The 14,227-nt window shown below is 43.0% G+C and overlaps 1 protein-coding gene across 2 annotated transcripts in view; it reads left to right on the forward strand.

Annotated features, from left to right (window-relative positions):
• Nucleotides 1-14,227, forward strand: part of PIGN (phosphatidylinositol glycan anchor biosynthesis class N) — a 1,076,629-nt gene that overhangs the window by 340,581 nt on the left and 721,821 nt on the right. For both annotated transcript variants that reach the window (XM_086965406.1, XM_086965407.1), the window contains exons 11-12: nt 72-131; nt 13,769-13,861. In XM_086965406.1, the coding sequence (XP_086821532.1) occupies nt 72-131; nt 13,769-13,861 (153 nt within the window). The remainder of the gene's footprint in view (nt 1-71; nt 132-13,768; nt 13,862-14,227) is intronic.

A 14,227-nucleotide genomic window follows, 5' to 3' on the forward strand; every position in this document is an offset into this window, starting at 1 on the left:
TAATGCAAGCATGTATATAAATCTGAAAAACCATAAAGCCTCTGATTGATAGTGTTTTGTTTGTTTTGTAGGCTGACGTTGCCCCCCTGATGTCCTCCCTTATAGGTGTTAATTTTCCTCTTAACTCTGTGGTAAGTTCTTGAGGTTTTTTTGTACTAGGTTTTTATGGGGATAAGAGTTTGATGAATCAATTAGATTGAACCAAAACGCTTTGTGAGCCATGACTTTTTTTTTCTGGAGAAAGTGTTAATTACTTCTCTGGAAGATTCTCAACCAGCGTAGAATACTCTGGGGGAGTTGCAAAGTCTCTGGCAGGCTATTCTCCATTGGTTAAGAATCTTCTATCGAAAATACTTCTGCCATTTTATGGAGTATTTGGGTAGATTTGCAGACACCAGATTCCTGGCCAGAGAGGTTTCTGACCCCTTGCCAGTGCAGACAGTATTATTTCTAACAAGATAAAGAATGATAGAAGGATGGAAGCTAGATGTATGGAAAATAAAGGATAAACTGCTTGTTCATCAAGTATGAGAACTACTCCATGGTGTTTGTGTGTGGGAAATATTGGCTCAATGGGTTCTGATGTGTTACTCTGAGAGGCATCAGCGGTGAGGCTATTTCAGGTGGTCTGAACTATCAATATAATGAAATATCACTTGCTGGCTGTTAATGCGGCGAGGGAAATGTATATATCTTGGCAACATAGTCTTTATGAATTATAAATAAGGCTTGGGAATTATTGTCATGGTTCAGCGGGAGGAGTATCACATGCGTTAGTAGGTCTGTAGATCTTACTAATAATGAAGACATACCACAGACATTTGCATGCTACTTCTACTTCTTTTATGACACAAATGTGACTGATGATAAAACAGAGATGGTGGAGTTCATTGGTATGCTCGACACCCCTCTACTATCTACGCAAGTAAAGATAGAACTGGATGGGGACCTCTTGTCACAGAAAATATCAGAAGTGATTGTTCCACTTCAGAATGGAAATGCCTCCAACTGCCCTTTGACCCCCAAAGGGCCCCAATGGTTCTAATTGAGAAGGTGTAGAAACCTAAACCAGATTTATGCCCTTATAGACCAATTATATTATTAAACATGCAATGAAAAATGCTAGTATGTAGATTGTTAAGGGTATAAATACAGTGATACAACTGAATCAATCACCAAACTTCTTGTGAAACTGCTGGATGCCGCTAAGTTCTTTCAATTCATTAACTATATAAGTTTTTAATTTTTTAAAAAGCATGTTTTGAACCAGAATTGTTATCTCAGTTGCTATACATGTCACTGTTGGCCCAGATTAGTCATTAGATCAGTCATTTCAGTCAGTCTGAAAGGGACCTTGCTTCACCATTTTTATTCTCCTTATCAATTTAGCCACTGGCTAATTGCATTAGAAGAGCCTCCATTGTTAGTGTGGGTATGGAGAGGGAGCTCCTAAAATTAAAGATTCCTGTTATTTGTTAATAACCTCTTTTATATATGGCAGAGCTGAAGTCTAAATTAGTATTTTGGGAATTGTAATGATAGTTAGACGATGCCCTGGGTTTATTATCAACTGGGACAAGTCATCATCATCATCAATATTATAATAATTATTTTTATTTTGGTTTAAATAAACCATAAAAGCACAAATAAAAAGGGCAAATAATACATCATCAGTTCATCTCAAAATCTCCTGAAGGTCAAACTATAACTACTTAAAGATTTTCCTTTTTGTTAGAAACCATAAAGTATTTAGGGATCCAAAATGACCTCTTTTTGGTGGCCCTACTTAAAAAGAAAGCAACAGTGTAGCAGATCTAAAGAAAGTGTACGTTTTCAAATATAACAGGGCTGGTGTTGCTTGCTTAAAATTAAAATCTTTTTAAACTGGTATGATACGTCTGGAACTTAAAGCAGTGTAAAATTTACGGAACAGAGTAAAATGCAGGGTGCCCTCAGTGGAGGATGAGTCACACACATATGGGCCCAATTTTTTTCCACTATATTCCATATAGAAAACCAATTAATAGGATTTATTATGACCCTGTCTAATAAAAAACAATGATTTTTATTCTGGACCAAGAGTAAGTAAGTTTCCATGGAGGAAGTAGTTTGCAAAGTAACATGCGACCTAACTGATGGCTTCACAAGTTTCGTAAATACTCGCTTGTCTCTACAATACATAAGAAAATTATTTTTGATCCACTTCACATCTGTTTTAACAATAGTATCAGGCTTATCATGAGGTTCTGGGCGACCAAAGCCATTAGAGGTAAATTTAATGTAATTCAGCCATCGTATTTTGTTAGCCCCATCTATATTAAGATAGTCTTTCAGTATGGCTAAATTAGGTAGTAGTTCATCATTAGTCCAAGCTTCAAGACATCAGAGCAGGGGGCGTACTGCAAAAGTATCCGATATGTTACTCACACCTAGTTCCTCATGGTCCACATAAGCTGGGCTGCTCTGGGTCAAGGACAATAAATGCCTGCAAAATTATCGAGTCCACAGTGCCCCGGATATCACTTCCATATGACACAGCTGAGATAAATTTAGTCTGGTAGATTTAAAGCATAGCTTTCAGTGGTTTATTACCCAATCTTGTGAGCAAGGGGAAAAGGCACGGGTATGAGAAGGTAATCAGGCAGCCAGTCGGCAATGGATGTTGAAAAAAAAAATGAATGAAAAGCGCATGGCGGCTCCCACCTCCTAGGAAAGTCACTTTTTATACTCCAAACCGTCTATTTCTGACATCAGTTATCACCATACAAAGGTTTGTCCGTTCACCAGGTACAAAATGTATACTCTTACATATTTTCCCATGTTTTTCATGAATGAGTGTTCATTCCATCCTCAGAGGTTTGTTGGCGAAGAGCTTATTTACTTTGTTGGTCTTTATGGATTAAGTCAAGCGGTCGAGTTCCTACCAATTCACACACAATGAAGTACTAGCAAAAGTATCTTATTGATTAAAGAATATTACATAAACAGAACAGATATAGCAACATTTGAGGAAATGTAACAAAGGTCAATTACACCATGCTAAGAAAGAATGCACCCAAAGCAAAAAGGCAATTCAATGCATTTTAAAGTTAGCGTTTCTTATTTCGTAAAATAAACTCATAATTAAGTTCAAGCATATGAAATAAATCAGACATATATATGGAAATATTTGTAATGTTTTCAGTGATTATTACACAAAAAATGTCAACTCCAATTATGGCATAGTACAACAAATGTAAAAGTACTAATGTGCAAACTATTCCTAAATGTCATTAAAATAACATTGTTTTAAGAAACCAATACCCCAATAATGTCAAGCACTTATATTTATAGTTTCAGTCATATACAATGTAACATGCAAGCATAGCCCCAAAGTTTCATTTTGTTATGGTGCATTACAATGAAAGCAATGGCAATACTAAGTTTCATCATTCATTTTTCATAACGACTTTGCTAAAATAATAGATAATCAGTCAATAGACATGGTAAATTAATTATTTTATCAATCCTGCTATTTCTTCATATCTAACCAAATGTTTATGGTTCTAGAACTTGAACTTTTATCAGTTTCAGTGTTGTTTTTCTAGACGTTTGCAAAGTGCACATTAGAGCTTTGTTGTCACAATCAGTTTCAGTGTCGTGTAAAGAATAATCAGATTTTACACTGTAAAATTATCAGAATGGATCACCAAATAGGGAAACATTGAAACCCTACTAATTTCATGATATTGTACATATTAACACCTGGATTTAATTGATTTGGTGCCAACAACCATTATTTGGTATTTTTTAAAGTTGGTAAATAGATCTAGGAAATCCATAGGAGTTACAAATGAATCTATAAGATTCTAAATTCAAAATACAAGCAATGTACAGGCTAATAGGAATCACCATCGTCCACAGGAACACTCTCAGAGTCTCGACCAACACCGACGACACCCTCAGCACCACCGAACACCTGCACTTCCAGATCCACATCGACCCCAACACCACCCTCATCTCCAGACCTCCCGGACCGTGACCACAGTTCAGCGACTCCATTGCCGACTTCGTCAGCACACACGCCCTCACCTCCACGGACTACATCCTCCTCGGGGACCTGAACTTCCACCTCGAGAACAACAACAACACCAACTCCAACTCCACCACCCTGATCGACAACCTAGCCAACCTCGGACTCAGACAACTCGTCATAACACCTATCCACTCTGCCGGTCACACACTTGACCACATCTTCTCCGCAAACCCCCACGTCTCCCTCAACCACACCACCTAACTCCACCGGACTGACCATCACTGCATCCACTTTACCTTCAAGAAACCCACCAGCACCACCGCACCCAACAGATGTCTCGCCGCTGCTGGAGCAAAGTCACTGAAGACAAGCTAACCACCACCCTCACCCAGAGCCCACCCGCCGACCCCACCGACCCGACAACGCCGTCCGCAACCTCAGACAGTGGATCAACGACTGCGCCAACACCCTCGCCCCATATCAAGAAACCCTTCAACAGTCACACCAACAAGAAAGCCAACTGGTTCACTGAAGACCTCTGGGCCTCCAAGCAAACCTACCGAAAACTGGAGAAGATCTGGCTCCGTGAACAAACACCAGACAGTCACGCAGCCCACAAAAACGCCACCCGCAGAAACCATCACCTCATCAGATCCACCAAAAGAGCCTCCTTCAAAAACCGCCTAGACAACAACGTGCACGACAGCAAAGAGCTCTTCAACATCATGAAGGAACTCTCCAACCCCAGCTCCAACACCAACGACATCCCTCCCTCGCAAGACCTGTGCGACTCGCTGGCCACCTTCTTCCACCGCAAGATCGCAGACATCCACGACAGCTTCAATGCCAGAACCGCCTTGACAACATCTGAGACCTCCGCCCCCACGACCACCACCCGCACCAACCGCCTGCTCTCCTGGACCAACATTAACGACGACACCATCAAGATCATGAACACCATCCGCTCCGGATCTCCGTCAGACCCATGCCCACACCACATCTTCAACAAAGCCAGCACATCCATTGCAGCCCATCTCCGGAAAGTCGTCAACACCTCCTTCGTGACTGCAACCTTCCCGGAGAGCTGGAAGCACGCCGAGATCAACGCCTTACTCAAGAAACCCAAGGCGGACCCAAAGGACCTCAAGAACTTCCCGCCCATCTCCCTGCTCCCGTTCCTGGCAAAGGTCATCGAGATGACCGTCAACCATCAACTGACCCGCTACCTCGAGGAGAACAACATCCTGGATCCTTCCCAGTCCGGGTTCCGCAGCAACCACAGCACAGAGACTGCCCTCATCGCCGCCACCAATGACATTAAGGCCCTGCTGGACAACGGAGAAACGGCGGCCCTCATCCTCCTGGAACTGTCAGCCGCCTTCGACACGGTCTGCTACCACACATGACGAACACACCTCCACAAAGCCGGGATCCAAGAGAAGGCCCTGGACTGGACCACCTCCTTCCTCTCTGGCAGAACACAGTGCGTACGCCTTCCCCCCTTCCGTTCCGAAACCACCGAGATCATCTGCGGCATAGCCCCAGGGCTCATCGCTCAGCCCAACTCTGTTTAACATCTACTTGGCACCGCTCACCCACGTCGCCCGTAGGCACGACGTCAACATCATCTCCAACGCCGATGACACCCAGCTGATCCTCTCCCTCAATAAGGACCCCCACACCACCAAAACCAACCTTCACAAAGGAATGAAGGCTGGCGCTGAATGGATGAGGAACAGAAGACTGAAGCTGAACTCGGACAAGACAGAGGTCCTCATCCTCAGATCCACCCCTTCAGCCTGGGACGACTCCTGGTGACCGACCGCACTGGGAACCGCTCCAACACCCACCGACCATGCACGCAATCTAGGGGTCATCCTCAACTCCACCCTCTCCATGACTAAACAGGTCAACGTCGTCTCCTCCTCCTGCTTCAACACCCTCTGCATTCTCCGCACGATCTACAAGTGGATCCCCACTGAAACTGGAAGAACGGTCACCCAGGCCTGAGTCAGCAGCAGGTTGTACTACGGAAACGCCCTCTACGCAGGACCCTCAGGAAAACTCCTGAGACGGCTCATACACAACCAGAACCCCTCTGCACACCTGATCCTCGACATCCCTCGCCGGAGCCACATCACACCCCACCTGAGAGACCTGCACTGGCTCCAAGTCAACAAGAGGATAACCTTCAAGCTCCTCACCCATGCACACAAGGCCCTCCACAACACCGGACCAACGTACCTCAACAGACAACTCAGCTTCTACACCCCCACCCACCAGCTTCGCTCCGCCGACGATGCCCTCGCCACAGTCCCCCGCTTCCGACGAGCGACCTCCGGCAGCAGATCGTTCTCCCACCTCGCCGCCAAGACCTGGAACACCCTCCCCATCCACCTACGGCAGACCCAAGACCTGCTGACCTTCAGAAAACTCCTCAAGACCTGGCTTTTCGAGCAGTAGCAGCATTCCCCACCCCAGCGCCTTGAGACCCTCACGTCTGAGTAGTGCGCTTTACAAATGATATGATTGATTGATTGATAATCGGCGTAAAGCAATGCTTGAATAAATCTGTCCTCTACTCGTGGAAGGTTTTAGACATCTTTTGGGAGGGCTGCTTCTTACTGATTTCTATAAAATGTAAATAAAAAAGGTGCCAAAGCACAGTCTTGCCTCACCCCCTATTAATTCTATAATCATTGGCGCATTGACCCTCAGAACTATGAGCTAGATGTATGAAACATTTTTTGTGTTTTATGATGTACAAAGCCCAGATTGCGATTCAGTAACTTGTAACCGAATCACAATTTGGGTTTGCGAATCATTATCTTGAAGGGGCGCGTTTGGGGCGTCCCTTCCAAATACCGATCTACATTGGCATGTACGATTGTCTTGCAACCAAAACGCAGTCTCAAAACATTTGCACTTTACCGCCAACTCAAAGTTGGTGGTTACCCATTCGCAAATGGGTCTCCTTATGACTGCTTCCCCTTTGAGAATGATTGACAAAATATTCTTTAAGAGCAGGCATTGGTCCCACAGACCACTGCCTGATCTGAAAAATAAAAATGAAACTTTTCATTTTTTTATTCTTAAACACATCTTGTTTTCCTTTAGGGAAATGTGCAGCATTTAAAAATATACTGCTTGATTTCAAAGCAATAACAGACGTAGTGGTCTGCTGACTCCAGCAGGCCACCATCCCTGTGATGGCAGCGAATCCTAGTGGGTCACAAATTGTGAGCAACCTCATTAATATTCATGAGGTAGGCCTATTTGCGACCCACTATGAATCAGTATTTAGGGAGTGGGGATAAATAACCCCTTTGACATAGGTAATAGCAATTACCAAATAGCAATTCGCAAAAATCATGTTTAGTAATGAATAGTACTATTGTTCTAGCCCTATGTATTACCAAAGCCCTCCTAAGCTTATGCAGATCCCTTAGACAATACCTGGGAGTGAGTCTGCATTGCTTTCTCTGACTGAGTCACTCTTGACAGCCTCTTAGATGAGCACAGGACCCATGTGCAGGCATACTTGTCATGCTTAGAGCATCACAAACGAGATGATGGATGGAATGCTTGATTAATCCCTCTAGCAATTGCTCATCTACTTCCCAATCCATAGTTTCTTGATTCAGGCATGCCACCTCAGTTTAGATCTAGCCATAGGGAAATCAGGCCGTTGGAACAGTCTAGCTCGAACTATCAAGCCACATCCTCCCTGAACCAGAACACAAGAAACCCAGGACTGAATTTGCCATTATTAGGGCTCATCAGCCAGGAATAGCTTGGTTTCAGTGGCTCAGTAATCATGGGACCTACACCTCGGCCTACCTGTTATTCTGAGGGCATTAAAACAAGATAATGGATGAAATATTTAATTAATCTCATCCTTCGGCTATTGATGAGGGCTGCATCCCAATCCATAGTTTTTTAGCCACCATACCACCTCAGATTGAACCTAGCCATATGCTAAACAGTCTTGAGCATGCTCCAGTTGGAACCGTTCAGTCCGAACGGCTAAGCCGGGTTCTCCCTGAAATGAAACACAGCTGGGTCCAAACTGAAGTGGCTTGGTGTGTGAATAACATTGGATTTTGATGTAGCCCGAGTGATTGCCAGTGGCTGAGATTAATTCAAGCATGCCATCTATAACTTGTCTTTGATGTCTTAAGTATGAAGGGTATGCTCAAACGTGGATCCTGTGCTTACTGTACCATTGGAATTGAGCTATATTTGACTATTGAGCCTTAATAAGGACTCAACCAGTCCTGAGTTGCTTGTGTTCTGGTTTAGGGAGGACCTGGCCTGGCAGTTCAGCCTGGATGGTTTCCGGTCAAGACTGATTTGCATATAGCGGGGTCCAAACTGAGGTGGCATGGTGGGCAAAAAATGATGAATTGGGCTGTGGCCCAAGCGATTGCCAGTGGCTGAGATTAATTCAACCATTCCATCATCACCTTGTTTTTGATCCCCTAATCTGGATCTTTGCACATAGAGGATGATGATTGAAAGACTTCCTCCCTCTTCATCATACAGATGGTGGTCTCTACCTAGATTCCAAATGCTAGTCGTTTTGGAGCTGTTATCCTTCAGTTCTTCCCTTTATTAGAGTCTGTTCATTCACATCAGTAATACAAATGGAAGTGGAAACCCATACCTGCTGTAGACTCTAATTTCAATATCCTGACGATAATCCTGCAATCATCTTTGGCAGCCCCAGAACCCCCGATGCCATTCAATAAGGTGCCGCTGAAAGTGGTACTAGTTGCATGGTTGTAGAAACCATTGTTGGAACTGGCAGTTCATAGGAAGATTGCTCAGCGTAATAATGCCACTCTGTCCAATCCCAGGTTCTTATCAGTGCATCCTTCTTTAGAGAACATTGTGGTTCAGGCATTATTTGCTATGCAGCAAACTAGTACTTGCCCCACTGCCCCTCTGGAATGTGAGACCAAACAACTTGACTTTAGGAGGAAAACTTTTTTGGTTTAGACATTTTAAGACTACCACAATGACTTGGACCATGTCTCCACCTAGATGCATTCAACAAGCTTTTCATGGGATGTTCTGGCTGCCTTAATGGACCTGCACGTAAATGGTGAGAGAATGTTTGGTCGGAAAGTCGCCTCCTTCTTGCAATGGTTCAAGAAGAACAGTACCATGGCTGCTCATTTGGTATTAGCTTCCAGGCTAAGTGGTTCCAGGAAAGGTGTTGCTTCTGGGTCTTTTCCAAGGGCCAAAACAACTCCCGACCCCTGTGTCAATAACAACCTTTACAGTGGTTCAGACCCTGCACCAGTTACATCCGTTTTTTGTGGAAGAGGTGGATGGAAGGGACCCGAGGGACACCAGCAACAAAAGCAGCAACTCCAAACTCCCTATCTTCCACTAGATCTGCTGTGTCCAAACCACTATTATGTGTCCCCGTTCCACCTTCAGCTTCTGGAATGGGATGGTCTCTCATTTTCCGCTCACCAACAAAAGCCTCAATCTTGGGGGACGAAGTTCTCATCTGATTTAGGTTCTGCTGGTCCTTCGCCTATTGGACTTGATTACCTCATGATCTTATGCAACTTGTTGATGTATCATGATAGTTAGTAAATGAAAGACTTTCCTTGGTGCCCAAGGAAGCAATGCCTTTAACATCAGGGCAGTCTCTCATCTGAAGTAAAGTTCTTCCATTCTGTCCTCCCATAACTCTATTGGTAGATGTGCCCCTCCAACTCACAATAGATCATCCCTTCATTCCTTCACTATCGCAGGCCAATGTGTTTATGGATGCCTCATTGGACAGGAGCACTAATCTGGGAAAGATAAAGAGGAAAAGTTTTTCCCCCGTCAGCATTAGGTTATGTGTAATCGTCGCGGGCAGCCCACCTAACCCGATTGATTAGTCTTCCCTCTATCTCAGAGCTTGCTGTTCAGGTCACAGTCACCATCCAGTGCAGCAACAACTATGCAGGTATTTGGTCTCTGTGTTGGTTGTTCCTTGTGTTTGTAGGAGTGGGCTTCACTATAGTGCATTTACTTGGTGGTATCCCATTTGTCAGGCACTCTGAAAGAGAGGGAAGATGCCTTGAGTCACCTGTCTCTGGAGGATCATAAATGTGAGCACCAACCCTATGTGACAAGCGGGGTCTTCTCTCATCTGGTGCTTCTCTGCATCAACATCTTTGCCACAGCTTTAAATAGGGAAAAGCCCTCTATTCTGTGCTCTGCATTTCCCACCATGTGATTCGATGGGAGGAGGGTTACTTACTGAAAGGGTTGGTCACATTCCTGCATTGTTCATTCCTTCTGATTCCTCAGCTCTCAAATGTTCCGCACAAGGTAGCATCTGATCCTCATCACCCCAGATATACTGATCTATCTGAACTAAGCATTTGACCTCCCCTTTCTGCTCTGGAAAAAGTCAATCTACTTTTGCAGCAAGATTGTCTGTTCCTCCACTCCATCCATGGAGACTGAGAAGTGCCAGTTAAAGGATTTCAGTTTACCACAAGAAGTAGTGGATGTTACCCGAAGTGCCCAGAAACTGGCCACCACTTCTGTCTATACAGCCTTCTGGGAAAATGTATTTTGCTTCCAGCTGCCAACTTAAACACGTATGAAGCTCTACTGTCGGATGTCCTGCACTTTGTGCTTTCTCTCCCTCAAGGAGGCTTAACAGTTTCTACCTTGAAGGGATGCTTAGGTGCACTATTATGTTTAGGTTGGCATCTAAGGTCATGTTCCTTAAAGGATTGGCTATATGTATTCTGAAGTGGAACTTCAACTTCGCTCAGAGTTTTTTCATGGCAGTACTGTTCAAGCTGATTCACAGTTGCTCTCTTCCTCTCTTGACTCTCAAAATACTGTGCCGATGGTGATCACGTTGGACTGTTGAGTTGGATATTTGCAGGTACTGTCGGTGTGGCCATTCTTTACTATCTTCTATGCAGATCTAGCACTCTTCGATCTTTCTTTACCCCATGTCATAATTCTAAGGAAAAGGACCAGTTGCACAATCTGAAGTCCACTAAGTTGATCAAATTAGTTCAGACCAGATTGATGACCAACTTTCTAGTGGTTTACTCGCATTAAAAAGGCAAAGTGCTGACTAACGCCCTCATTGTGGGTCAAGCAGAGAATTAACAACAACATACCGGTCAGATTGGGGACCCAAGGGAATATTTAAAGACCTACGCTCTGGGAACACTTCCTAACAATATACAACAACAGAAAAGTTCCAGAGGGTCTGTAAGTGTAGAGAGTTAACAGTGCAAGTCACCATGCAGCACAAAAGACCTACCAATTAACTAACAATAATGGTAACCAAAGACACCCGGGTAGATGGTCAAAGGTACCCATCAGTCACCAGTTACCACATCTAGACAGCTATTTCTTGAACTGTCTTGACAAATTTTTAACATTGGTAGAGCGAGTACCACCTGAATAAAATTGTTCTTTACTCCCTCATCCAATTTTAAATGCACTTTTTATTATTCTTTTTTATTTCCTTTTGCATTGCACACTGTTGGTCGCCCTACGTTTTATCACTTACCTTTATAAGGGAGCGAAAGACCATACTACCCTCTATTTCAGTTAAAAGGACCATTTACCATCTTGGTCACCCTTTTTTTCTGAGAATAGTACATCAGGGCATATGGTCTCAAAGGAATCCCAAATGATGAAGGGCGGTTCCGAGTGGTGACTGATGGGTACCTTTGACCATCTACCAGGGTGTCTTTGGTTACCATTATTGTTAGTTAATTGGTAGGTCTTTTGTGCTGCATGGTGACTTGCACTGTTAACTCTCTACTCTTACAGACCCTCTGGAACTTTTCAAGCAGAGAATTACCTCATGGAATTCTGCTCCTCCTGTTTCCAAGTGGTTCAGTTTTCCCCCATTTTTCCTGCGCATGAGGGAATCAGATCCGATTTGACGGTGCTGTAATTTTGCATTGTAATATCACATGAGGGTTTGACTACAGCAGCAGCCAAGCCTCAGTCCCTATTTTTTTCTGACGGGGGAGCATGCGGTGCTCCTCCTGCCAGAAGGCACCATCCCCTTTCCTGTCGGATGCGCACTTGTTCGCATTACATACCTTTGCAAAACATTACTATCTGGCAGCTCAGGTGTAGACTGATGGATATTGCTGTAGGGCTGTATTACATGATATCCTTACTTAATCGGCATTGCTCAGTACCACCGCCTGTTGAGTAATGCCCTGGCACTCATTCACAGGGTGAGGAATTTGGCAAGAATGAGACAAGTCTATGAGCGCACAGAATCATATATAAACATAAGTAGGAGTCATCCATTGACGAAACACGTGTTTGCTGGCAGGAGAATCAGAATCCAAATAAAGAAAAGAATTGGCGACTATAAGGATGACTGTATGACTCTTAATTATGTTTATATATGATTGCATGTGATCAGAAACGTGTCTCATTGATTCATATATATATATATATATCTAGGGTTACAAAGTTGACATCCCTTCTCTGTGTAGCACCGCACTAATATCATAACATTGCAATATTTGTATACTGTGTATTGTGCGCCGAATTCCCTTAGTCTCCCCCTAATGTGCGGATCTGGCAAGAAGTCTCCATCAAAAGTGAAATGTACTTAACCTTCAGTACCAGTATTTATGATGGTTGCTTTATCATTAAGTCATCCTTTCTTCCCTGCTGAGATTGCGCCGTTGCGGTTCGAGTTATGACTATTGTTGTTTTATCACCTGCTGTTGTAAAGCTCTTTCATTTCCCTTCAGCATGTGCTGTTTGGGCTCCAAAAAGCCAGTGTTAAAATTCTTGGGTCTGCAAAGTTGCAACTGGCGTTGCTCAGTGCGCCAGAGTGGCGCTAGTGAGCTTTTAATTAGGAAACAGTTTCCAAATCCAGTCTGTTGCCTGGAGACATTCATAACATGAGGAATCAATGGACATATATAGAGTCTAATTCACAAACTGCACATTTGAATAAGTTTACACTTTTGAGTAATTTTGCTACTTTTTAGTAGTCTCAAACTGCACTTTGACACTTTTGTAGTCATTTATATTTTTGTAGTAAGTCCAGGACTACAAAAGGCCAAACACTGGTTTTACAACACCCTCCCATAATAAAGTCCTATAGGAAATAATAGTAAAATTAAATGATTTTAACCAGTCAAAAATATAAATCAATATAATATATATTTATTTTAAACTAGAATAAATATAAATTAATTGAAGACAAACATAAAAGTTGTGCATAACTATTATTTAATTATACAATATTTAATATCGTAATTTCAATTTACAAAATACCATAAAAATAAATGTTACCAATGGTTAGCAATACGGATTTGTGAACTTATTACAAAAGTGTAAGTTTACTACAAAATTATAAGTCACTACACAAGGGAAGTTTCCGAATACCGAAAAGTAGAAAACGTACTCAAAAGTGTAAACTTACTAAATAGTGTAAGTTATCTTTAGAATCAGGGCCATAGCATCCGCCAACAATATTGTTACCAGAAAGTTGCTTTTAATTTTCTTTTCTTTAATAATCGAAGTGGACTGCTGTGACAACGTGGAGCTGAAATGTTGAAAAGTGATTTTTCAAACTTGGCATGACTTCTATAAACGCATGAGGCACTCTTGTGAAGATATAAGCCATGCTTCTGTATTTAACTGTGTTTTGCAATTTAGTACTTTTAATTGCTTGAAATATAGGAAATGTTGGCCTGTTTATTCACTGTGGGTTTTCTATACCTACAGGGGATTTTGCCTGTGGAGTACCTTAACAACAGCGATCACTTTAAAGCAGAGAGCATGGCTGCCAATGCTCTGCAGATTCTGGCGCAGTTCAACGTAAGTAAACGATTATTCGGAAGGCAGGCTGAGACAGCTGTTTATAAATGTATATTTTTGCAGCTATCATTGAAAGTGCCACACACTGTACGTTGATAACGTAGGCAACAATTAAGAACCAGGAACTAAAAGTTCCTTTCCAAATTCAAGCTCAAACTTGTTCTGCCATTAGGCCAAATTTATTTCAACCTGCTCTCTTGAGTTTTGTTTTCTCCAAGGTCTTGGTACTGGTTTGAAATTTGGTAGAAAACCCCCGCAACACAAATTAAGCCCGCGCAGGCAGGCCGTGACTGTGAGTTTTTTCCACCGGACATTTCCCTGGTGGGCTGGAGCCCGTGGACGGTTTGTAGGGAGGGGATGGGAGTT

This window comes from Lissotriton vulgaris, chromosome 4_1 (assembly GCF_964263255.1).
Source record: "Lissotriton vulgaris chromosome 4_1, aLisVul1.2, whole genome shotgun sequence".
In the NCBI taxonomy this organism is placed as follows: Eukaryota; Metazoa; Chordata; class Amphibia; order Caudata; family Salamandridae; genus Lissotriton; species Lissotriton vulgaris.